We start from the raw sequence: 27,044 nt of genomic DNA on the forward strand, positions 1-27,044 counted from the left end.
TATAGTGCAGGAATATACACAATGATTAGTCTTTAGGGTGGATGTGTTCCGTGTGATATCCTTCTCCTATCACAGCAACTCACTAATCGTGCTGCTGTGTTTGCACATTGTTGTACTTCGCCCAGCAGATATGGGAGTTTTTTTGTCATTGGTCATGTTTTCAAAATCTCTGTGTGGTTGTAATCTGGGAAGTATGTGTCTCTGATGTCTTGGTACAATGGACAGATGGTTAGGAAGTGTAGCTCGGTTTCCACTTCATTTTGTGTGCAGTGGGTGCATAGTCTGTCTTCTCTCGGGATACTCACCACTGGTGTTTTGCACGTGTGTGTTTGAGGTCACTCACTGCTGGGTTAACTGCCCTCACAGACCTGTACACTGACTGACCACACAACTATTGTGAACCATCTGGTCCAGGGAAGGAAGCCAAACATTTTTAAATCATGCAAAATTATAAAATGTGTTCAATGTAATTGAAATTTCTTTCTTAAAAAGGGAAATCCAAACTAACTCGTCCAGTATCAAACATGCAATTTCCATGTCATGAACTTTATCCAGCAGCAAATGTCCTGCACCTGTCCTGCGCAGGACAAAAATTGTTTTGGACAGGACTCTAAATTTTACTTGTTTGCTGAAAACATCAGATGCGATCTAGTGTAAACATGCTTCCCGATTCATTTTCCTTCGTCTGAGTAGTTAGACCTGGGAACGATTCTATAAATGTCTTCTAAATCTTGACAGTTTTCTGAAAAAGCTATGTTTCTATGTCAGTCGTTCTTCGAATTTTCAAAAATAGCAGATCTACAAGCTCGTAGCGCGCCACTCGGTGGCGCGCTACGAGCTTGTAGATCTGCTATTTTTCAATGGATAAAGCATAACATAATGCTTACACCAGAAGGGCTTCCTGCCCAAAATGGGTTTTAAGGAGCACACTTTAATAGGATGTATGCATAACTGTAGTCACATGTCTCCAGAAGGTGGCATAAATGTTTCCTGTTCTACTTAATTTCCCCTTTAGCTTTTTGACAGTAGCTTCATTTGCTTGGCTGAGACTTGGCAGCAGACTGTAGACCCATGTGAAGTTAGGCAGACATAAAAACATAAAGCTGCATTGGCCTCTGGGGCCATAACCATAACGGATGACTATAATTATTACTGCTACAGTGCTTCTATGCAAGATCAGGTGATTTTGTATGAAAACTCACTTTATTTAAACTCTCATACTATCACTACAGTAGCCTACATTGTCTACAATGTATTTTATAAATATTTAACCAAAGTATTAAGAACTTGTGACTAAATGACATTTAATTAATTGGAACAGAGGTCATTTCTTCCATCTCCTGAAAAGTAATTGCACATACCAATGTTTCAGCCAACAGCAGAAATTTGTCTTGGCTGTGATGCCGTCGCTCACCTCGTCTAACGCTATAATATACAGCTGTATGACGGTTACTCGTTCACATTTTTATGATAATTATATTGGACATTTCGGTTTGCACACCACCTAGGACAGGTGCGTAGGAGCAGGCAACCATTGCAACATGAGAAATGGAAGTCCCGTACACTTCACTTTACAACAATTCTCTTCACTTAAAGTATTATTAGGCTACGTTTTTGGTCTAAACGAGCTTCAAGTATCACAGGGGCAGCAGTCTCAGGGGTAGAGTAGCTGGATGGGAACCATCATGAGGTTACCAGTTAGATCCCAGGCTCCCTAGAGTTAGTGTCTAAGTGTCCTTGAGCAAGACGCTGAATCTCTAATTGATCCCGATATGCAGGTTGGTGCCCACTGCCTTGCATGGTTTCCTCCGCTATCGGTGTGTGAATGTGTGGGTGAATGGGTGAATGTAATGCACAAACTATGTACAGCGCCTTGGATAAAGGTGCTCTATAAATGCACCATTTATCGCAATTACAGAGATGGCGGATGAAGGTCGTTAGACCGAAACCTTGTAGTATTAAACTAATTGAGGAGGACAGTGTTTGGGACTTCCATTTTTCTCGGTTTGCTTGAGATGCCTGTAGTGAAGGGGCAGGTCAGAGATTGGGCTATACAGAAACCAACCCCTGAGTTTTCTTCTGTAAATGTGCCATTAAGTAAATTACAATGTGAATAGCTATGTTGAGTAATGTTATGTTGGTGGGAAAAAAATATTTAGAATTCTTGTCTTGTTTGTTTTTCATAACCTTTATAAAGTTCATAAATGACAGTAAAAGGCTTGACTTTTAACAGATGTTCCTGTTGAGGCAGTGATGTGCTGGTCAATGTTTAGCTCCAACTCTGTTGAGCAACAGTACAGGTCAATGTACCAGTGAACATTTTCACATCTCTGCTGTCGGGAGGAAACCTCATAACTCCAAAATGTTCATTTTTCAGAAAATGAAAAATATACATTTTTCAGGAAATTAAGAAAACCTTATATTTTTTAAAACAAAGCAATACAGCCTCATCAAAGTTGGTGTTGTAACTTTATATATTGTCAATTACTTCCATGAGATGGGGAGAGGTGGTGGAGTTAGTTGCTTTAGCAGACATTTTGAGGGTCCAATGGAGTTAAGAGGTTTTCTCCAAAGCACTTTTTACTACTTTCCATTGGTTCAATATTTTCGAAACAACACACAGACGTAAAGGGTGTTCAATAGCACTGATTTATGCCCCAAAAAAAAAATCAAAAACCTCAAAAATGGAGTTATGAGGTTTCCTCCCGACAGCAACGATACTACATTCTCTAATTGTTCAGACTTAAATTAATGCAGATGTATATCAATAATTTTACTCTTCAGAGCTTAAAATAAAACAAATGTAAAATAAAACAAAATAAATCTCAAGAGTTAAAGATCTATAAGGGTCCATTTGGTTACCAACTCCATCATTTAGCTGGTGCATGCATATAGGATTAAAGTGGTTACTGTGATTTTGATGCTTTGACCCCCTGGAGCCCCATTAAGGACCCCTGGGGGTCTCTGGACCACACTTTGAGAACCACTGATCTACTTTGGATATTACAGTGATAAGTTGCACATTAAGTGATCACACACACACATACAGATTGTCAATACAGATACAGACAGAACACATACTGTACATACATATGAGATTAACCCACTTAGACCTAAGTTCGATTCTACAAAAGGACATAGAAACATGATCATGTCATGATTTAGAAGACATTTAATGTCTTCTAAATCATGACAGTTTTCAGAAAAACCTATGTTTCTATGTCAGTGGTTCACATTGACATTTTCCATGTCAAGGAAGCCCAGAATTATCTGTATTTGGCCACAGACCCCCATCTGAAAATATGTAGTTTCAGGGACCCCTCCCAGAAGCAAATATTTGAGTTACACTTTTTCACTGTGAACATATATTCAAAGATTTGTGCCACATTTTCACGATTTTTCTAAAATAGCAGATCTACAAGCTCGTAGCGCGGCACCAAGTGCCACGCTACGAGCTTGTAGATCTGCTATTTTTCGATAGCTAAAGTATAACATTACAATCAGACTACAATGGTAGGAATTTCTGACACTTAACAGACATACAGTACATATATGTTGTGGATATATGAGAATATACTACTACATGTAATAATGTAATAATGATTTATCCATGATAATATCTTCTATTAAAAAAAGAAATATATTTTACACAGACTAGTATCAAAATAATGAAAAGTTTGTTGTTTCCTTAGTAAAAAAAAAATGTAAACTGTACTTAGTGAAATGGAGGTTGGGGTGTGGTGTAATACCAAGCCAAATACAAACAAAAACACAAAATCCACTCCTCATCTCCTGCACTTCATTATCATTGTGTCAGCGCTAATGACACCTGAATTGCTCTCCAGGGACAAATAAAGGTTTATCTTATCTTATTGCTTATAAAATAGTACAAGCTGAAGGATATTTGGACGTGTGGACTTTGTTCTCCATTCCGTAGACAAAGTAGTCATAGTCCTTTCCACTGTAAGAGTAGTGAGCGTGGGTCAGAGGTACCAGCTCGATGGTCTGTCTCTAGACAAAGAAAGAAATACAAACCAGCTTAAACACAGAAGTATAGAGGGTATGCGCATGCTAAAAGTGAATGGCACATCGAGTGGCAAAGCAACATGCAAAGTGAGTTTAACATTGTTTAATGTTGTTTAATGCAATCAGATAGGACTTTTCTGTGTGGATGTATGAGCTGTCAAGGCCAGAAAGTCGTTTTTTTGCCACTCAGTAGGCCTTCCTGCATAACTTCCTGGTTTGATGATGATGTCACACGCATACCCTCTAGTCTATTGCATGTAAAACGCCAAGACAATTCCCTGATAAAGCCATAGACTGCAAAGAAAATAGGATAAAATGTATCGCTGCATTTCAGAAAGGTTAGTAAAAGACTAGGAGTGGGTTGCACCAACTGGTCTTTAGTAAGCATAGTCCTATGCTCCTTACTGCTAAAGCCGTCTTTGTTAATATCAACTAGACCGGTGTCCGGCTGTAGAGCACCAAGTCAGTAACGATGGCAGTTGGAGATACAGGCCCCACCCGGCTATGCAATACCCTCTGTACCCGTGTCAGAGTACCCGTTCCACCCATCTGTCTGTGCCCGTTTATGCCTATATATGGAGATTTCTGTATCTGTCTCTGTGTGTCCCTTTATTCCTATAGTATAATCCATATACCGGTATTTTTACCGGTATATGGTTTACAGCCGTACACACGTACAGACAGACGTACAGAGACATGGTGCATTTATAGAGATATATAGAATCGACTTAGTAGAATTAGACATTAGTTGCACCAACCAAACTTGAGCCTCATCTCAATCACAGCCAGTCTTTAGGAAAGTATAAAAATGAACAGTGGGACAACACTAACATTGAGTATAAGGAAACATGTTTTGATTTCTAGGGACCAGTGCAAGGAAACATCTCTGACATGTATAAGGAAACACCTCTCTGATATCTAGTCCAATGTACGGAAACATCTGCTTTCACAGGAAACAGGGCTTAAAGCCAAAAATAATCCCAAAACTTTTTTTGCAAATCTGCACTGATCCTCAGGACTGAGAACTTTAAGCCCTGAGGAAATGTGTCACTATGACGTTTACATCGATGTCTGCCTGGGCTTGTAATGTGTCATGTCTCTGTGTTTATTTTGTGATTGTGTGTGTGCGTGTGCGTGCGTGCGTGCGTGTGTTGTACCTGCTGCAGGATACGGCAGGTGTTATTGAAGCGGCTGAAGTGGTCACTGATGGTTTTCCTGGAAACGTCACAGATCTCCTGATCTGGGAAACCCATGATGGGGTACACCTGGGAGGAGATGGGGGGGAAATCAAACACATGATGGGGTACACCTGGGAGGAGATGGGGGGGGGAATCAAACACAACTGAAGGAGCTGTGGTCATTTAAATCACCATTCATCATCATTCAAAGCATCCGCCAGTGGTGAGTAGCCTAGCCTTTATGAACACAACTTACAGGCTGCTGTGCCAGCCAGCGTATATATTGATTGACAGCACTGTGTTGTCATTTTAACTACCGGTAATCAGCAACATTAAAGACTGATAAATATGCAAACCAAGTAACCAAAAAAGTTGCAACACCACACCACGTCTGTATGCTTTGTTACACCTCAAATACTGGTAACTTTAATTCATGTGAATGTACAGTATCTGTTTGTAAGACTTACTTGACTTAAACCCGGTTGCCCTTTGGGGATCATAGGTCATTCTTCTCTGCTATGTTTGTAAGCCACACAGTTAACCATGTGGTAAATGGTAAATGGTGCATTTATAGGGTGTACCAAAATCTCCTGGAGGGGGCGTCAACATATGTGTCACGTGGTAGCGGCCGCCATACTTGCTGGCTTGTCTGAGCGACTATCAGGTGTGCTTGTATACGTTCTTTTTTTAAACTGACCTCACAATGGTGCAGACTTGCTCAGTAAATAAGTGCCACAGCAGGTCAAGGTCGAGGAAATGAGCCAGAAAACGGAATTAGATGTTCAGCTTTCCAGCATGGAGACAGCATCAAGGAACCCAGATTGACGAGTTTACAAAAAGACGTAGAATAGCTTGGATCTCGGCTGTACGGCGCACGGGCACAGAGACATAACGTTCAACAAAGTATCTAAGCACAGCCGTGTTTGTTCACAACATTTTCCTTGTCCTTGTAATGTATTTGGGCCCGACGTTCTTTCTATCCATCCTGGTGTTGGTTCACTATGTTGTCGCCAAGAACGAGCTCAATATTTACAAAAACATACCACCGTCACTCTATTCTGAGTGATGTGGGCTAGAATTTAATGCCCACGAGAGGGCCGTCCCTAGCTTTTCAGACGCCGCCCACCTCTTGGTGACGTACACGTTTTCACACGCTATATAGCGCCTTTATCCAAGGCGCTTTACATAGATTGTGCATTACATTCACCCATTCATACACCGATTGCGGCCGAAGCCATGCAAGGTTCAGTGTCTTGCCCAAGGACACTTCGACATGTAGACAGGAGGAGCCGGGATTCGAACCACCGACCCATGGATCATTGGACGACCTGCTCTACCTCCTGAGCCACAGTCGCCCTGTGTGGGCATGTTAATGTGTTTGTTTTTAAGCAAATGTCCATGCAAATGTCAAATCCTCCTAATAGCACCATGACACATGCAACAGGGGAGTGCCATTTGTAATTCATGGCATTTTATGCTCAATGTCTGACAAACGTATCAATCCTTCCATACATTATGGCTGGCAGTTAAAAAAAATCTAGGTTAGTGATATGGATGTCAACCGCAAAAAACACTTCAGATCTGTAATGAGATTTGCGCTGAAATTAACTAAATGAAGGCAACTGAGGAATGCAAAAATACCTGGTCCTGGTACTTATTTGGGGAAGTGAAGCTGTTGAAAGTGTGATTTTGGCTTGTTTCTCCATTTTAGTAACCTGACTCCGCCAGATGGGGCAGCAGAGAGTACACTGGGTTCCCCCCTCCTGCTCCCATCTGGGAACTCTCAGGCAGACTTGATGCTCCAGCCACCAAACGGCCTGGCCAATCAGCGGCAGCTAGAGGCGGGATCAAGGCAGCACTGTGTATGCCTTGATCCCGCCTCTAGCTGCCGCTGATTGGCTCTCTGGGCAAAAAACAAGCAGCTTCGATCATTGTTCAGCATTGAGACATTATCCAACATTTTACCAGCAGGTTCTGATCGATGAAGAATGGATCTCCAGTCACTTTCTCAAACTTCTTGTCAGGGAAATCTGGCTGGCGATCAGGGACAAAATCACTAACATTGTTCTTCCTGCATAACACATGCGCGCGCACACACACACACACACACACACACACACACACACACACACACACACACACACACACACACACACACACACACACACACACACACACACACACACACACACACACACACACACACACACACACACACACACACACACATACATATACATACACACACACACACACACAGAGGAGAAAGAGACAGATATAGGCCCTCATTTATCAACCGTGCGTACGCCAAAATATGGGTGTACGCCGAAATTACCGCAATTTTCGGCATTTACGATTTGCGCCAAAGCTTGAATTTGAACTTGTGCCAAGACAAAAATCCCGTCTGGTCGGGAGCTGAGAGGCTGTCACAGGCATCGAAACATATGTATTCACTCCTAAAATGTTTATATAAAACTGTATAGGTATGTATATGGGCTAAATGTAAAAAAAAAAAAAAAAGTAAAGGAATACATCAACGATGTGTCTTTGTGTCATATGAAATTAGTAGGAGATTTCCAACTTTACAAGCAAGCAATTAAAATCGCACATTTAAAAACAATGTTGCAAGTTAGATGCGTAAGCCATTTAAACAGTGTTTTGCATACATGCGAGGATTTGGGCTGTCTGTGCTGAAATATTTCCATGACGGGACGTTGGAGAGTATAGTGCAGCGCTGCAGCTGCGGAGAGTCCCAACTTGGGTAGCCTACTGTAGCCGAATCTACAGCAGGCCGATGTCTTTCTGGAGTTACAGTATGTGCAATCTCCTCCTCGTTTAATAAACCTGACGCGTCGCTCGAATGCCAAATGTGCCGTGCCAGCGCAAGTGGGAACGCATCGGAGATAGTATAGGCTAAGCCTGCAGCCCACCACCACCACCACCACTGTCCAGTGCCACATGAGGCTACGGTTTTGGCTGCAATATTCATATAATTGACAGTTGACAGCGAGGCAATTTAAATAGACTGTCGAACGTGCATGGTTAATTGGTCACGGTGTCGCACAGACGGACCACAGTGATAGAGAGAGACAGATAGACAGGACAGGAGATGCACCTTGCAAAACAGCAGCGTGTGTGCGCGCCTATTTGTTATATAATTCATGGTTCACAGGTTCAGGTTTTCGTTCACTAATATATCTTGTTGTATATTAAATGAATAAATACTTTAAAAATTTAAAAATAACAACTAACAACACAGTGACAGTTGCTTGCAAATTGCGATATGTGCGTGCGTGCGTGCGGGGGGGGGGGGGGGGGGGGGGTGAAGCGGGCAGCAAGGGAAGCGAAGCGAGAGGAGAAACAGACAGGGTAGTCCTACAGCTTTATTTAATTCATGCAGGTTTATTTATTTAAGATACAACAAGTTGCGTGTGCGTGCGTCTGTGTGTGTGTGTGTGTGTGTGTGTATGGGAGGGGGCAGCAAGGCAACTTAGGCAAGCGAGTGAAACTTTTTTTCCCCTGTAACCATGGTTTCCAGGTCGTATTGCAGTTGTTCATGTCGCAAAAACGAGGACGAGGCTTGATTTCATAGGGCGTGCCAGATTGATTTCAGCCGTCACATTTATTACTGCTAGGAATGAAATTAGGAAGGATCAGCTGTTTGCGATCACTTTATAAATGCCGATGCGACGTGGGTGTACTACGAAACGAATTTGGGGTAGAATTTACACTCAATTGATAAATGAGGGCCATAGTGAAAGAGAGGAAGAGGTTGGAAGAAACTGCGTGCGTGCGTGCGTGCGTGCGTGCGTGCGTGCGTGCGTGCGTGTGTGCGACTGTGCGTGCAATATGATACATACCATGTAACAGTGAGCTGAATGGAGTGGAGCAGATTTTGGTTGCCATGGCAAACACTACACTCTTTATAACCATGGCCTCTACAGGACATACACCTAGAGAGAGAGAGAGAGAGAGAGAGAGAGACAGAGACAGAGAGAGAGAGAGACAGAGAGAGAGACAGACACAGACACAGACACAGACACAGACAGAGACAGACAGAGACAGACAGACAGAGAGAGAGAGAGAGAGAGAGAGAGAGATGAATAGAGAAAAAGACAGAAAGAGACATCAAAAGCTGGGAGATTATCCTCAAACAGATCGGGTCTGGTATGTTTTAACCCTATATATACACGTAACATTACTGCCAAACATTTTCAAAGCTATACGTTTGTGTTTGTTTGATTTTCGAGGAAGCCATTTGATTCCACTCATTATTTTGGGCGGGAACCCCTTTTGGTGTTAGCATTATGTTATGCTTTAGCTATTGAAAAATAGCAGATCTACAAGCTCATAGCGCGCCACTCGGTGGCGCGCTATGAGCTTGTAGGTCTGCTAGTTTTGAAAAATCGAACGACTGACATAGAAACATAGCTTTTTCAGAAAACTGTCAGGATGTAGAAGACATTTTTAGAATCTGATCTCAGGTCAAAATGGGTTAAAGATGAAGTCCATAACTATGTGTGGGAGACCACGCATACAGACCAACCGTCCATGCTTTTTTTACCTTTATATTAACCAGTAAAAACACATTGAGACTGCGTCTCTTTTACAAGTGGGAACTGGCCAAGAGGCAGAAATAAAATTACACTTCAATACTACATCGTAGCCTACATCTCAAATTACAGAACAGCAAATACATCCATGATACACCTAAAAGTACCTATGAAATATATACAAGTGCTACTCTTTTAGTGGCAGGGCAAATACACAATGTATAAAATATAAACAGAAATAATAAATATATAGGCCTGAACAAAGGCTAGTACATATCCAAACATGTGCAGGTGTTGGACTGTACATCTAAGATGATCCTTTTGAAACTTCTCAAGGGAACTTTCAAAGCCAATTTTAGTCTGGACTGCAGGTCGTTACCCCCCCCTCGGATTTGAATGCTGGTACCATTTTTGACCAAATCAAATTTCTAGAAGTATTTGGAGTATTTGGAGAATGTAAGAAGGCAGATCAAATGAAAATATACCAATGATGCATCCTTTTCTCCCTTACCTCTTGTGACCTCTCCCATGACAGGAGGTACAGCGCTGCCCCTTACCTCTTGTGACCTCTCCCATGACAGGAGGTACAGCGCTGCCCCTTACCTCTTGTGACCTCTCCCATGACAGGAGGTACAGCGCTGCCCCTTACCTCTTGTGACCTCTCCCATGACAGGAGGTACAGCGCTGCCCCTTACCTCTTGTGACCTCTCCCATGACAGGAGGTACAGCACTGCCCCTTACCTCTTGTGACCTCTCCCATGACAGGAGGTACAGCGCTGCCCCTTACCTCTTGTGACCTCTCCCATGACAGGAGGTACAGCGCTGCCCCTTACCTCTTGTGACCTCTCCCATGACAGGAGGTACAGCGCTGCCCCTTACCTCTTGTGACCTCTCCCATGACAGGCGGTACAGCGCTGCCCCTTACCTCTTGTGACCTCTCCCATGACAGGAGGTACAGCGCTGCACCTTACCTCTTGTGACCTCTCCCATGACAGGAGGTACAGCGCTGCCCCTTACCTCTTGTGACCTCTCCCATGACAGGAGGTACAGCGCTGCCCCTTACCTCTTGTGACCTCTCCCATGACAGGAGGTACAGCGCTGCACCTTACCTCTTGTGACCTCTCCCATGACAGGAGGTACAGCGCTGCACCTTACCTCTTGTGACCTCTCCCATGACAGGAGGTACAGCGCTGCCCCTTACCTCTTGTGACCTCTCCCATGACAGGAGGTACAGCGCTGCCCCTTACCTCTTGTGACCTCTCCCATGACAGGAGGTACAGCGCTGCACCTTACCTCTTGTGACCTCTCCCATGACAGGAGGTACAGCGCTGCCCCTTACCTCTTGTGACCTCTCCCATGACAGGAGGTACAGCGCTGCCCCTTCCCATGCATGGTCTTGTGTCCATGACCGTGGCAGAATGTACAGCGCTTCTGTAAACACAGAGACGGTGAAGAGGTTTTTCCATCAGCTATAGGGCTGCAACTATACATCATTTTCTTAGCGATAATCATTTATTTATTTTATATATATCAATGAATCGACGCAAAACTATTCTTATTGATTTATGCAGCGGGCTATATGTGACCAAATTTGACTGAGGGACTGCCATTGGATTTTTTTGAATTTTCGTTTTTTTCATGTCATATGAAAGCAGGGAATCACAGCTTCAAATAGAGTAATGTCTTGCAGAAAACAGCGAGTTGAGAAAACAGGCTTGAAAGGTTGAAAGGTCTAACATTACACCTAGTTACATGTTTAAGCATTTATTACATACATTATTTACATATCGATTTCAGCTCTGACACTTATTTCACACATGCTATTAACTCATTTTGGGAGAAAAAAAAAAGTTTTTCTCCCCTGGTGAAAAGCTGGAATTTGCACGATGGCAGGCTCTCAGTGAAATCTGGTCACACATGGGCTCTGTTGTCACGGTTATAGGATCTGTAGCTGCTAGTTATAAAGGACTTTGATTTAGGGCCCGTGGCCACAGAAATCGTTTTTATGAGCAGAGTAGCAGTTTCTTTGACACGCGTGTCGTGTGAACGTTGTGTTAGCACAGGTTGCTGTGCTTACAGTATCTGAAACAACAACAACATCTGAACACCCCAGACAGTTTTTAAGTTGCTTGAGTCAGTATTTAGATATCTGAGATTCATTTTAGCTGCCCCGCCCTCTTCCTATACAAACCCATTGTAACTTCAAACCCCATTGTAATTATGATAGATTCATCAAACACCTGTCCTTTTTTTTTCTTGATACTGCCCTCCTATACGTGAGGTGCCTGTGTTTTTTCACTTACTGTTTTCATTTATTTTTAATATACTGTATATATTTTTGGTCTCCTCCACGGCCCCTCATGTATTAGAAGGACAATATCAGTCACCAGAAAAAATGGAAGGGTGTTTTCGATGAATCTATCATAGTTAAAGTTACAATTGGTTCATATAGGAAGCTAAAATGAATATCAAATATCTAAATACTGAATCGAGCAACTTAAAATCTGTCTGGGTTTTTTTTTAAGTGACATTTAAACTACACATACCGTATAGAGCAGGGGTTCTCAACGTTTTTGGCCGGGGACCCCCGGAAATGCTTTGGCAATGTCTCGGGACCCCCGCCCCGCCCCCTCCCGACCCCCAATATAAATTGACTGCTACAATAACCTTAACCCATTTTGGGCGGGAACCCCTTTTGGTGTTTTAAGCATTGTTATAATTTAGCTATTGAAAAATAGCAGATCTACAAGCTCATAGCGCGCCACCGAGTGGCGCGCTACGAGCTTGTAGGTCTGCTATTTTTGAAAAATCGTGAAAATAAAATTTAAAATTTTTTTTTTTTTTTTTTTTTAATAATTTGGGGACCCCCTAAAATAATTTGGCGACCCCCCGAGGGGTCGCGACCCACGGGTTGAGAACCCCTGGTATAGAGCACAAAATCCCATGTCAGCTTGTAGTACAGCTATTATGGCAGAATGCTATTATGGCAGCTATTATGGCAGAATGCTATTATGGCAGCTATTATGGCAGCTATTATGGCAGAATGCTATTATGGCAGCTATTATGGCAGAATGCTATTATGGCAGCTATTATGGCAGAATGCTTATGCCTATTATGCCATGCCCTGGAAGCCCAGGGTTCATGTGGTCAATCTGTGCATAAAGCGTGAAATATTAAAGGTGTGTCTTACGTACATTCCCCCGGCCGTGACACATGACACAGCGAGTTCTGCCACAGCCATGGCACTTGTGACACGTCTGAAACGGAAACACAACACACGAATGAAAAGCGCAGCCGGAAGTTTACAATATGCACAACGAAAATATAGACATTTATCATTTAGAAAGAATAATAATAATAACAAAAATAATTAAAGTTTTGTGTCAAAAAGTTTTAAATGGAGTTTTAGATGTCTTTTGAACAATGCTCCACGTCCAGTGGAGTAAAGTATTTGTTCTGTAAAATACACATGTATTTTACCGTTACAAAGGACCTTTACAAAAGGACGAGTAAGGTATTTGTATTGTATTTTTATTTTCGTGTCTTGTCGTTAAGACCCATCCCTTACGGGATTATAAGACACCAACAACATAAATAAACAATATCACGTTTACTTCCCACACAGAAGTTAAACCAAGTATTTGTAAAAAACAGAAATAAGCAAAAACATAAAAATAAAAATAAAATACATCACATATAAGTTTTCTTTGTCCGTATGTCCCAAGCTTTCTCTATATATTCTGCTAATGCAAATATCTTCTGTTCGAAAATCCATCTCAGTCGCTCTGCATCACTTAACCACATCAGATCTGTATTTATACATCTGTTAAATAACTTTTGATGTAGCTCATGATACAACGAGCAATAGAAAAGAAAATGGAACTCATTCTCAATATCATTTATATCACAATAGTACACATGTGTGTACTGTACCTTGACAAAGGAGGAGTGGGGCACTCGGACCTTCAGCACAGTGTCAGTGTACATCTGGGGCATGGTCACGGGAACGTCCCAGGGGGGCGGGCTCATGCCGTACTGCGGACCATCCACTGGCTGACCTAATGGCACATAGTGAGTTGACAGTGAGTCTTCAATGTTTTTTGGAGGGCCATGGACCCCTCAGCTGAAAGAGAGATTAAGATTAAGCAGAGAGCCCTACTATTGTGCAGACATTTTGGTAGATTTCATAGATAGCTTCATAGATGTGTTTGACAGCACTATCATCAGTGTTGTGTAAATGTATGTATTTGTGTTTTTTTTTTGTACACGTTATCTTTTCTATTAATATATTGGATTCATGTCAATGTGTATTTTCAAACATTTAACCACTGAAAGGAACCCACACAGTACATAGTAAACTTGACATTTGGTTCTTTTTTTTCTCCAATCTACACCAAATCGCTATTTTCGCCGAATGTTACCACCAAAATGCGGATGCTAGGGTTAAAGTGTTTAATGGAAAGAAAAGAAAGAAAGGTTCCTAACACACAAAGATTCGGCAGCCCCCCTGCATTAACTCTGAGAACACCCTAGGATTCCCAGACACCCAGTTGAACACCCATGATCTAGAGAAAGACTGAGAGGGCACCAGCAGGAAATGAGCTCCAGTTTCTCGCTTAGTTAGTGAGTGAGTTAGTTATTAGTTATATTGTAGCAAGCACATGTGCAGTGGTTGGAGGTGGTCTGCCTACTCTTCTTCCATTGAGAATTGTAGACCCCTGTGTTGGGTTGGACACAGATTTTACTTGTGAAGTGAGTCATGACAATACAGATAGATTCTGACTGGATGATAGCAATAAGCAGACGGCCATTAGACAGCCATAGAGCCGCCACCTTGGCTGTTCAGTTGCAATAACCTCACTCTGTTAGGACGGAGAGGGAGACAGAGACAGCGGATTGTAGCTTTAGCTAATCATGATCTTACCAGGGCAGTAGGGTTCACACTCCCAGGCACTGGTTCTGGTTTCAGTGAAGGTCTCCAAACGATACTGTTACGAACAAGACAAAAGGTCTCGTGTTAGGAACACACTGACTGAACCGTGCCTCACCATCCGGGTTGGGTTTGGATTTTTTTCAGTTTATTTGCCGCTTTTGGGATAGACAGTGGAAGGGCTCTCAGAGCATCCTTGCAGTAGAACAGTGGTTCTCAAAGTGGGGGTCCCCCGGGGGTCCTTGAGGGGGGGGGTCCCCCGGGGGTCCTTGAGGGGGTTCCCAACAAAATGATTGATAGTTAGGAACCAAATGGAAGCGTACATTATGTCTGGAACTCTCAGATAGTACAAATGGAACCAAAGTGACCAGGTAGACCAGGTATTCAAGCCAAACGCATGACCAAATACATAGTTTGAGAATCACAGCAGTAGAACTGGTACCCTGTAGACGGTGACTGGTTTGATGTCTTTGAATGTCAGGTTCCTGGCCGGCTTGGAGCTGTATTTCCACTTTGACTCCACAAACTTCACCAAGGCTTCCCTGGCCGCATCCTCTGACAGAGTGGGGACCCTGAATGAACACACATACACAAAGACACCTCCATCACCTCAAACCCAGAATGAAAGGAACCTTCACCTCGAAGAAGCCTCAGAAGAAAACTGCATTCTCCAAAAGAGGAGACGAGGCCCTACTCAAAGCCATAGAAGATATCAACAAGAAGTTAATTAAAAGGAAAGAATTGACTCAAATTAAAAGGCAGAAATAGCAAGAAGAGAAGATTAAGGACATGAGAAGAAGAGTGACTCCAATAGGAAATGGGAGGACTGGGTCCAGAAAATGGAAGAAGAAATTAAAGGCAAAGACACAGAGAGGAACGCGTGCGTGCGTGTGTGTGTGTGTGTGTGCGTGCGTGCGTGCTTGCGTGCATACCTCTCTGACTGAGAGGTGAGATAAGCATTGGCACCTATTTCTATATAAAGCCATTGCTGGGATGCTCTCTGACTATATTTGTTCCATGATGGAACTGAACAATAGCACCAGACGCTCTAGTGATTTCTTAAGGCTCAAGGTTCCTCAGGCCCAGACAGAGTTGGGCAAGACAGCTTTTTCTGTCAATGGCCCAACTTCATGGAATGAACTCCAAAACTCTTTAAAACTGAGCTCCCTGCCATCCTTCGGTCAGTTCAAAGGAATGCTCCAGAATATTTTTCACCGTGATTGCTCCTGCTTCAATTGAGTTATTTTACTGATGGTTGTTCTGTATAAAGTTCCTTTGTAATTTACCCTGATTTATAATGTTGTGTTTGATGTATTGTTTTGTGACTGTATTTTGTGTATTGTAACCTCAATAAAAAGCAAGGCTTTTGCACACCTACAGGCGACAGGTGCGTAGGAGAGGGTACGGTGACCAAAAATGAAAAAGGAACAAACACCCGCACACTGTCTTCAAATGCAGTGACCAACTTTTATTTAGGGAAACAGCAACGTTTCGGCCTATGCGGCCTTCATCAGGCTACGTTGCTGTTTCCCTAAATAAAAGTTGGTCACTGCATTTGAAGACAGTGTGCGGGTGTTTGTTCCTTTTTCGTGTATTGTAACCTCGGCTACGTTGAAAATGAGGGCTTGCCCTCAATTGTATTTCCGAGTATAAATAAAAGGTGAGAAAGAAAGAAAGAAAGAAAGAGAAATACCTGACATGGGGCACAGAAGTGTTCCTGTCCTGCTCAGGCTGGGGGCTGTAGGCAGGAGGAGGAGGGTACAATGGGTTGTCGTCCCCTGGACACACACGCACGCACGCACGCACACACACACACACACACACACACACACACACACACACACACACACACACACACACACACACACACACACACACACACACACACACACACACACACACACACACACACACACACACACACACACACACACACACACACACACACACACACACACACACACACACACACGCAAGCTTCATTAGATCACAGCTACCAGAGACATTTGGGGCATAAAGTCTCAGTGGAAACAATTCAAAGACTTCAAGACATTAGGGCGGTCCTTCGGACAGAATCAGGATCGGTCTCCAAAGCAGTACTGGCCGTAGGTTGGTTAGCTGTGGTTTTCTCCACTGTTCTAGTCCCTACATTGAATTTAGATGTCACCAGACGTATCAGTAGGTGGAGATCTACAATTGTCTGTCTATGTGAGACCACAATGTAGTATACTATGCACACAGCATAACAAAGAACGCACAACATGGCCGAGAAGAGAAGAGAACTTGCCTCCTCCTCCGATGCCCTGGTAGCCATGCACATTGTCCAGCCAGCCAGGAGGTGGAGCTGAAGGTCCCTCCTCTGGGATGTTGGGATCAAAAGCGCCTATTGGAATGGGCGGAAAGAAGATCAGAATTATTTAATTCACTAGTACTAATCTCCAGAGAGCTACAGTAGGCCCACCCTGCAGGCCACGCCAAGAACAGGATCACCTCGCTGGCAGCTTTCTGATCCGGTCCAGACTCCAGACAGAGCCTCGTGTTACCAGGCGGCAGAAACTAGAGTGGATAATGGATGTCGATATAGCTTGTGCTCCTCCACAACGATTCCCCTTGGTCAGAGGCATCATAATGTTAGGGCCTACTATATGCATTTGTGTCCGGGTAGCTCAGTCGGTAGAGCTCTCTCTCGCCTTTGGACCACAAGTTCAGGGGTTTCGATCCCGGGCACCGCCGCCATCTCAGCGTATCAGTGTGGTGCAGCAAGTCGTGTGGGAAGTACTGGGAGCCGATGGTAGGTGTGGCGCTCCACCTCAGCAATCCATCTCCCAGGGGTCTAGCGCATTGTAACGGGGATAGACTCCATCTCCCAGGGGTCTAGCGCATTGTAACGGGGATAGACTCCATCTCCCAGGGGTCTAGCGCATTGTAACGGGGATAGACTCCCGCGTGTTACCTGCTGATACCGACAATAAGCCACTCCCGACCTACTTCTACTATGCATAAACCTGTGATTAGCACAAAACTATAAATGTGAGTTGTACTACAGGGGTCAGCTAGTAAGTTCGTATGGACATTTTTGAGTGTTTGTGTGTATGAGCACGGAATGTGATGTACAGTATGAACATGATGATGTATGATGCTAAGAGCACCCCTCACTTCACACGAGTGGGCTTTTTTTCTAAACCATTACATGGTGGGCCAGAACACAACCAATAGCTAATTAAGAAGCTGGAAAATGTGGCAATCCACCTTAAATACAATAATATAGCCTATTGCTATGAACAAAATCACACCCGTGTGAAGTGAGGGGTGCTCTAATCATCATACAGTATATCATCTCATTCTGGCCGATCACAATTTGCGTCCTCACTTTTCTGCCCTCGCCCTCACTTTTATCTCCAATAGAGGGTATGCGCATGCATAAAGTCAATGGCAAATCGAGTGGCAAAGTGACAGGTAAAGTGAGTTTAACATTGTTTAATGTCGTTTAAGGCAATTAAATATGACTTTTCTGTTTGGATGAATGGGCTGTCAAGGCCAGAAAGTAGTTTTTAGCCACTTAGTAGGCATTCCTGCATAACTTCCTGGTTTGATGATGATGTCACGTGCATACCCTCTATATGTACTTTGCTCAGCCAATCAAATCATCACTATGGGGTGATCAGCCAATCACAAGCTAATGTTTGTGTTTACACAAACCCGGAAAGCTGGGCATAGGAGCCCTCAAAAAGTGTGTGTAATCAAATGTTGCAGGTGCAGATAGAGATGCTTGTTTAATGATTTCATGCAGGCCACATCCTGGAATGTGGCCCTTAGAGGATATTTAATTAATCAAAAGGTTTAAAAAAGAACATCTGGAGACAGACATTCAGTTCTTTTTGAACAAGAGCTCTTTCATGGTTCGAGGTCTCTTTTTTAGCACGGAGAGAGTTGTTGTTTAACCCATTCAGGCCTGACGTCGAAATTTAAAAAAAATGTTTTCTAAATCATGACAATTTTCTGAAAGATTTGAGGCACATTTTAACGATTTTTCAAAAATAGCAGACCTACAAGCTCGTAGCTCTGAAAAACCCATGTTTCTATGTCATTGGTGCTCAACCTTTTTCATGTCAAGGACCCCCAGAATTATCTCTATTGGGCCACGGACCCCCATCTGAAAATATGTAGTTCCAGGGACCCCTCCAGAAGCAAATATTTTAGTTAAAAATGTTATATATATTCAATGATTTGCGCCACATTTTAATGATTTTTCAAAAATAGCAGATCTACAAGCTCATGAGCTTGTAGATCTGCTATTTTTCAATAGCTAAATTATAACATAATGTTTAAAACACCAAAAGGGGTTCCCGCCCAAAATGGGTTAACTTTAAGGCGTGTGAAACTCAGTCCGTTTTTTTTGTGCGAGAAGTTTTTCATCCAAAAGTTCTAACTTTAGAGGAAAGTTGACAGTGAAAACAGAACATTCAAAGAGAACAATGGAAAGATCCTACCCGGTTTCACTTTCATCAATGCAAAGCCATTGTTGTCCATACCCTATCTACATGTGCATGTGGGACTGTCAGTCAGATATTGTCAGTTATTTACAAAGGCCAGACATTATATAGGGCAGTATTATGCGTGTCTTAAGTACCAGGTCTTATTACTTAACTTAAGACCTGGAGGCGTGATCAATGCCATTTGGCTATTCTGAGTGGCCAAACAGCATTGACCACGCCTCCAGGTCTTAAGTTAAGTCATAAGACATGCATAATACTGCCCTATAGCTGGTGGGCCAGTTCTGGCCCATGCATGCTTGCTGCTGCCTACTGGTATGTGCATGTTTTATTGTAACTCGTAGCGACTGGCATGACCCGGCGAGACCAGGCTACTCGATTCGGCATTTATTACACAGGTATATATCGGGGAATAGGTGTGGCCTCTAGATCGGATCACACTAGTCTGTAGTCTGTCCGAAAACCAGGCTCCCTGAAAAGGCCTGGTGTTGGCTGTTGACACAAGGATATAGAGGTACCATGGGCGATTTCACAAGAAAGAAAAAAAAAGAAGTTGGTTGAGTGAGAACTTGTTGATGATAACTTGTCCAACTGGATCTAAGAATAACTGACTATGACGACTGATATGCTTGTGGCCAGCAATGAACCGGCTGCAGATAGTCAACATCAAAGTTGAATGGGTTTAAAACAATTAAACCGAAAACAAATAATTGTATGTAATTGACCAGTGTTTGATGTACAAAAGGCGAGGCTTGAAATGGTTGTACGTACCATCGTGCTGACTCATGGGTATTGTATGCATGCATGTTTGTGTTCAGAGGCCACACCTTAAGGCAAGACACAGGCTTAAGTAATTTATACAGACGATGATTGATGAAATGTATACGGTTCGGGCCGGGGCCGCACATCCACGCTACGCAGCCCTCACATCTCTCTCTCCTCGTCTCCTCCCCTCTTCTCTCTCTCTCCCCCATTCTCTCTCTTTCTCTCTCTCTTGCTCCCCTACCGCTCTCTCACCCCCTTCTCTCTCCCCCTCTCTGTCTCTTCTCTCTCTACCTTTCCCCCTCTCTCTCTCTCTCTACCTCTCTCTCTCTCTCTCTCTCTCTCTCTCTCTCTCTCTCTCTCTCTCTCTCTCTCTCTCTCTCTCTCTCTCTCTCTCTCTCTCTCTCTCTCTCTCTCTCTCTCTCTCTCTCTCTCTCTCTCTCTCTCTCTCTCTCTCTCTCTCTCTCTCTCCTCTCTCTCTCTCTCCCCCCCCCCCCTCTCAGCTGTTCATGTGGCACAGCATGTCAGGTGAAAGAAGCGCTGGTTTCTTTAGTAACGAACACTCCTCTCAACCGGCCGGTCTCAATCATAACATTACGTTAAATAAAATTGGGTGTCTCTAAAGATTTCTGTTACCTGCTTCCTGTTACCGGTTTCACCTGACAAAAAGTTTAAAGACTGAGGCCCCTTTTCCACATAAAGAACTTTGGTTCTAGAACTGGTTCCGTTCTAGATTATTCCAGTTCCAGTTCCGAACCAACTTTTAGAGTTCCGAACCAATTAATTGGAAACATTCTGAACTGGTTCAATATTAGTCTGTTGGGTCTGACTTCAATATTAGTCTGTTGGGTCTGACTCTGACTGTTCTCTGCTCAATTATTCTATTGTTATTTGCTTAAAAGCGGATATTAGTATTAGCTCCTAATCCCACCTGCAAGTATGTAAATAAAAATCACACCTGTGTGAAGTGAGTGGTGCAACTCTGTGTGTGTGTGTGTGGGGGGGGGTGGCGGAGGTTCGGAACGCACCCAGGGTGCCGGCCCGATTCCGGCGAGCCGCCCCGCGTCCGAAACGGTTGAGAAATGACAGAGTTACCGTGTGGGGGTCCCTCTACTGTACCCTCTACTGTACTGTGCTGTCACTGTATTGTACTGGCACACCCGTAATCATCATATATACAGTTAATATGTGCGTGTGTGTTTGTGTGCGTGTTGCGCACAGGTGGTGAAAAACAACCATGCTGTTTTCGTGCTCAGACGAACCCAGCCATGCAGCTACCCAGGCAGGCAGCCACCCACACACACACATAGCTCCGTAAGGGAGTGGTTGCACCACTCAAAAATCAGTGGCAAAGTTCACCTGTTCCTATACAAATGCATCAGTGGTGCACGCATGTTTCAACAATGGGGAGTCAGTCACCCATCCAGGCAGTCAGGAAGCGACATGTATGGCCTCGTATTGGCAAAAATAAACACACAAATTACCAGAATATTTTCTAAAAAGAAAAGAAAAACAAGTTAACCTGTCATTAAGGACATACTAATTACTATTTCTGAAACTGAAAAAATACAGTAAACAATAGAATCAGTCCAATGTCTATGTTATTGCAAAACACTTAATTGTAGGGAGTGTTCAGAACAGAATCCATGCCGATGGCTAAAGGGATAAGTAGCACTACCTTGCATATTCACAAAGATACATGTCAAAGACCTGCATTAAGCCTCATCTTACAGTAAAGATAAACATGTCAGTGAACAAACCTGCTCTGCCTAGACTAGAGGATCTCTTCTTAAGCCAGCTGATTTTTGACTAAAATAGGCCTTTTCCCTGCATGTCCAAGTCCTGTGATAAGATTGCTGATTAAAGAACAGAACTGCTGTACTTATTGCTAATGAAATGTTTAAACTAAAGGCTCATTGTCCATTCTTGGATACAGGTTGGATGGTGCACACATTTTAGGTAATTAATGCAAGGTGTTCTTGCTCAAGGGCACTTTGGTATTTGATCCTGGTACTTTCCATACCAGGATCACTTTCCATACAGTACATATAATCGTTTTTCTTACTTCCATGCAACTTGATTAGAGGCGTTCAAAGGTAGCTCACCATATTTAGCCGATTGTCTCATCAATGTCTGTTATGCTGACTGTTGAGAGAATTGAGACTAGCTTGCAAGTATTCCACAGGGTTTTCTCTTTTAAGTGACTATATGGGCTGTCCACAAGTTATGCTGCAGCTCCGATGGCTTCATTGTTTAATTTGTCAGCGCTATCATTAGTGTCGTGTAAATGTAAATGTCTGTTTGTTTACACCTTATCTTTGCTAACAACATGTTGGATTTATGTGTATTGTTAGACATTAAAATGTTTTTAAAAGAAAAGTACAGTGGTTCTCAAAAATAGCATATATACAAGCTTGTAGCTGTGAGCTTGTACATCTGATTTATATTAGGGCTGTCAAAATAACTGAGTTAATTAGTTAACTAATTGTGTAATTAATTAGATTAAGAATTTAAACGCAATTAATCCATGCTTGGATGACCCACCCCATACATTCCATAATCCCAAACACTATCTAAACTCTATCTGGATGGGACGGTTATCGCCATAAAAGGCTGCACAATTGACAAAGGCAGCGGCCCAAATCACACAACACGACAACGGTGTGAGAGACAGAGAGACACCATCCTGCCACTCTCGATTTGTTATGAAGAATAAAACATGTATATAAATGTATATATCTGCCTTTTATCTTTCCATTCCCACAACACTATACAGAAAAACATGGCATGTTTTTGACATAGTTCGAATGGTGATTAATCATAAATAATTAATTATTTTTGAAGCTGAAAAATCATTTTTCAAATGGTGATTAATCATTTGACAGCCCTACACACACACACACACACACACACACACACACACACACACACACACACACACACACACACACAAATAAATTAGATTTTTTTTTAACACAAATATTCTCTTCTGGGGGGTTCCCTGGCACGGTGAAATATAGTAATTTGGGGGTCCAGTTTCACAACCACTGCCCTAGCAGTCCTGGCTGGGTCCCCTGTTGAATGCCTGCCCCTCTTTTAAAGGCCAGAAGCTTTCCTTGATACAGTTGTGAATCAACAAATAGACTGTAGAAATAAAAAATAAAAAAAGAACCAATGTTTATTATGATATAATATTACACAATGGTGCATTAATTGACATACTTCCGGGCCACAGTGGAGCAATTAGGCATGTGCCTGTGTTTTTACTGAATGTGTTTTTTACTCGATCTGAATGCCTCACAATGCAAGGGGGCCTATTCCTAGGGGTACTTTTCATTTCCAGCATTTCCTCTTAAGCCACCCACACTGCTGTGGGGCTAAAAATATGACACAAAGTTAATGAGGTTAGGAATAGGTCACTGTATACAATACCTCTGGAGGACCAGGGTTAAAAATATCAATGACAGGGTGTTTCCACCCAAATCCTGCGTGACATTAATAAATATACACAGTACTATATGTAGTATGTACACGCGCACACGCACACGCGCACACGCACACGCACACGCACACACACACACACATAATTTGGAATGAATATGTGAGCGAGCGCATGAGGGAGACAGTCAATAATCAAATGAGCAAAATGCATGGAGTAAGCGAGCAAGTAAAATAAAATCACACCCGTGTGAACTGAGTGGTGCAAGGTCTTATATAGCCTGATCAGCTGTGGTCTGACGTAATGTCAGTGACCATAGTAACCATGCTTATTTTTTTGGGTCCCACGTACAGGTACACACACGTACAGGTACACACATACATAGACACAAACATAGATACAGACAAAGCTGGTTGTTGGAGTGGTTTGCACCACTCAAAAAGAGAGAGGAACTCTGGAGGGAAGACAGAGAAAGAAATGAAGTGCAGAAAAAAGAATGCTATTGTGCGTGCGAGCGGGAGAGCTGGAAGGCGAGGGAAGGATAACATGCAAGAGAGGGGGGAAAATTGAGTAAAGTGGGAGGGGGAAAATAGAGCGCCGGGAGAGAGTGGAAGAATGGAAAAACAAAGCATTGTTGATAACATTGACATAAACAATGTATCCAACATTCCCCAACAGATGCATACTGTTGTTGGGGAATGTTGGATAATATAGCTGTAATGTGATATATTTAGTTAAAACAAAAACATAATTGTTAACAAGTTAAAGTCCTATATTCTGATAGTAATCTTTGCTAGCAGACCCGGGGGCCAACCGTGGCACAAGGGCAGCTTTTTGATATGGCCCGCGGCTTCCTTCCTAAAATATCTTATTTATGGCCCGCCAGTATAGTCATGTGTAAATCATACATTGGAGTTTCTGACTTTTTTAAAATTAACCCATTTTGACCTGAGATTCTAAAAATGTCTTCTACATCCTGACAGTTTTCTGAAAAAGCTATGTTTATGTCGTTCTTCGATTTTTCAAAAATAGCAGACCTACAAGCTCGTAGCGCGGCACTCGGTGGCGCGCTACGAGCTTGTAGATCTGCTATTTTTCAATAGCTAAAGCACAACATAATGCGAACACCAAAAGGGGTTCCCGCCAAAATGGGTTCCCCCAAAATGGGTTGGGCAGATAAGCTACATCAGTACTTTCTCAGTAGAATCTGTATAAAGGATTCCTAACTGCTATGTGTTGTTACATTTGGCTACACATTTGAACAAACTGTAAATATAATAGCAATGTAGTGCATGCATGCGCGTGATGAAATGCTGAATAAATGTGGGATGTTTTTGCTTTTGTTCACAGCATAGATTACATTTTGGGATCCACTGCCTGTCATCAATATTAAGCCCATAATATGGAGATCCCTGATGTCATCAATATTGGCCAGCAACTCTACATCTGACCTCAAACCTCAAACCTTTAGCTGACCTGTTCTGACATTCCATATGTTGATCCTTCCCCATCCATCCTTCCTCTTTGATGTCTCCCTTTTGACTGATACCTATTCATTTAAACTCTAGATGTGCCTGTCCCAAAGTTATTAGTGCAGCCGCGACCGGCAGCCGGCGGAAACTAGAGCTCTCAACAGGCCCGAAAATTAAGGCCCGGCCCTACCTGGGCCCTCATCAAACCCTGTACACTCAAGACACTGCTGGGCCGCTGCCACCCATCTCCATATATGGAGCTGACCTGTTGACATTCCATATGTTGATCTTACCTCATCAAACCCTCAGTGATATAAATAGGTTTTCAATGTGATGGTTCCCGGGACGCAGGGGTGGTCTTTTAGATGGGTCCCATGGGCATTTTATGAGTCCCGCTTCAACCACGTTAGGAGTCATATTTTTACAAATTGCAGCATTTAACTCCCATTTCAGTAGTGCGTCCATGGGACCCTCAGAAAGGGGGTTTATCAATAATCTGCGTTTTGGGATGCAAAATGCACCCTATTGTTAAATGGTAAATGGTGCATTTATATAGCGCCTTTATCCAAGGCGCTTTACATAGATTGTGCATTACATTCACCCATTCACACACACATTCATACACCGATTGCAGCGGAAGCCATGCAAGGTACCAACCAATCGGGAGCAATTTGGGGTTCAGTGTCTTGCCCAAGGACACTTCGACATGTAGACAGGAGGAGCCGGGATTCGAACCTCCGACCCATGGATCATTGGACGACCTGCTCTACCTCCTGAGCCACAGCCGCCTCATTAGCATCACTGAACCCTGTACACTCAAGACACGCTCCATATATGGCCAGTACATAATTCATTCCATATGTTGATCTGACCCACCATGCCAAAGCGCCAGCAGTTTGCTGTCACCCTGACCCCCCATTCCAAAGTGCCAGTGCTCGCCCAGCAGTCTGCTGTCACCCAGGCGGATGCGTGCACGCGGCGACCTCACCCTTTAGGACCTCACCCTTTACGGGCGAGGTCGCTACTCGCCCTCAGGCGTCTTACTGGTTATTATGGTCGAAAAGTATACAGGATGACAAGAGATACAGTCTGCCCTAAATGTATAGTATTGTATGTAGATGGACAGTGCATGTTAGATGTTCTGGAGATAACGCCAGGGAGACCAGAGATGGTTAGACATGATGTACAGACTAGGAAGGATACCGGGTAGAAGGATGCTGAGGTTGGGACTGCCAGGCAAGAGGTCTAGAGCAGCGGTTCCCAAACCTTCTTGGCCATGCACCCCCTGTACCTCCAGACTTAGCTGACGCACCCCCCCCACATGGAAATATAAATTGCATAAGCTATATAGACATATATTTCCTTTTTATCCACATATATGCACATAGTACGCAGTATAGGCTATATTCTGCATATACTTTCCATATATTGGCATAATATGTTAACATATATAAAATAAAACCATAGCACAATATATACTTATGGTACCAAATGTTAAAGTACTCATTATAGGATGAGAATGCCCATTTCATAATCATATTATCAGATTGTAATTACTCTATTTAGAAATGCATTACTGAGTTCATCACAAAAAAAATAAATTATATATATATATATATATATATATATATATATATATATATAAGTCTGTTTTGCAATCCAAAATGGCAAAGTACCCATTAACAAAAGAAGCTGTCAAATAATCGTACTGGAGTACAATATTTGCCTCTGAGATGTACAAGAAGTAGGCCTACATGCAAAAACCCATTCAGTAAAGCTGATTCTGACTTGACAGATTTAACTTCATTATGATAATGTAACAGAATAGGGAGAGCAAAACTTTCCATGGCAATTAGACAGATTTGAGCTGCTCACAGTGCTCTGTGGGTGGGTGGGTGTCTGTCTGTCTGTCTGTCTGTCTGTACGACTGGCTAGTAGCTACTACCGTATACTAACTATCATACTAACTACTTTTTAATGCTGATGTGGGGATTCTGCTGCTACTCACCCAGATCTTCGTCTTTATCGACCATTCTCAGTCGTTCTGGTCTGTTTGAAGTGAATGGTATCAGCGCTACTACTACTACTATACTACTGTCTGTTGTTTAAACCGAGTCTATGTGGAGTGATTAAGGAACGGGCGCATACGTCACGTTCTTCAGCGTTTCTAAACTTCACCGAGGAAAAATAA

At 42.9% G+C, this 27,044-nt stretch overlaps 1 protein-coding gene across 2 annotated transcripts; it reads right to left on the minus strand.

Annotated features, from left to right (window-relative positions):
• Nucleotides 1–1,835: 1,835 nt before the first annotated feature.
• Nucleotides 1,836–26,984, minus strand: LOC306929335 (protein SSUH2 homolog). 2 transcript variants are annotated; one of them, XR_013790769.1, is made up of 13 exons: nucleotides 26,862–26,984; nucleotides 16,975–17,070; nucleotides 16,381–16,465; nucleotides 15,130–15,259; nucleotides 14,682–14,745; nucleotides 13,691–13,815; nucleotides 12,952–13,014; nucleotides 11,097–11,188; nucleotides 9,065–9,157; nucleotides 7,170–7,275; nucleotides 5,184–5,291; nucleotides 3,494–4,011; nucleotides 1,836–3,422 (listed from the first exon to the last, which is right to left on the minus strand). XR_013790769.1 is itself a non-coding variant. In XM_079509779.1 (12 exons), the coding sequence occupies exons 1-12, from the start codon at nucleotides 26,884–26,886 to the stop codon at nucleotides 3,877–3,879; spliced, it is 1,122 nt and encodes a 373-aa protein (XP_079365905.1). In that variant the 5' UTR covers nucleotides 26,887–26,984; the 3' UTR covers nucleotides 3,476–3,876. The 2 variants fall into 2 exon arrangements, 1 of the variants encoding a protein (XP_079365905.1); XM_079509779.1 differs by lacking the exon at nucleotides 1,836–3,422 and having other exon boundaries at nucleotides 3,476–4,011.
• Nucleotides 26,985–27,044: the final 60 nt, after the last annotated feature.

This window comes from Electrona antarctica, assembly GCF_951216825.1.
Source record: "Electrona antarctica genome assembly, chromosome: 9".
Lineage (NCBI taxonomy): Eukaryota > Metazoa > Chordata > Actinopteri > Myctophiformes > Myctophidae > Electrona > Electrona antarctica.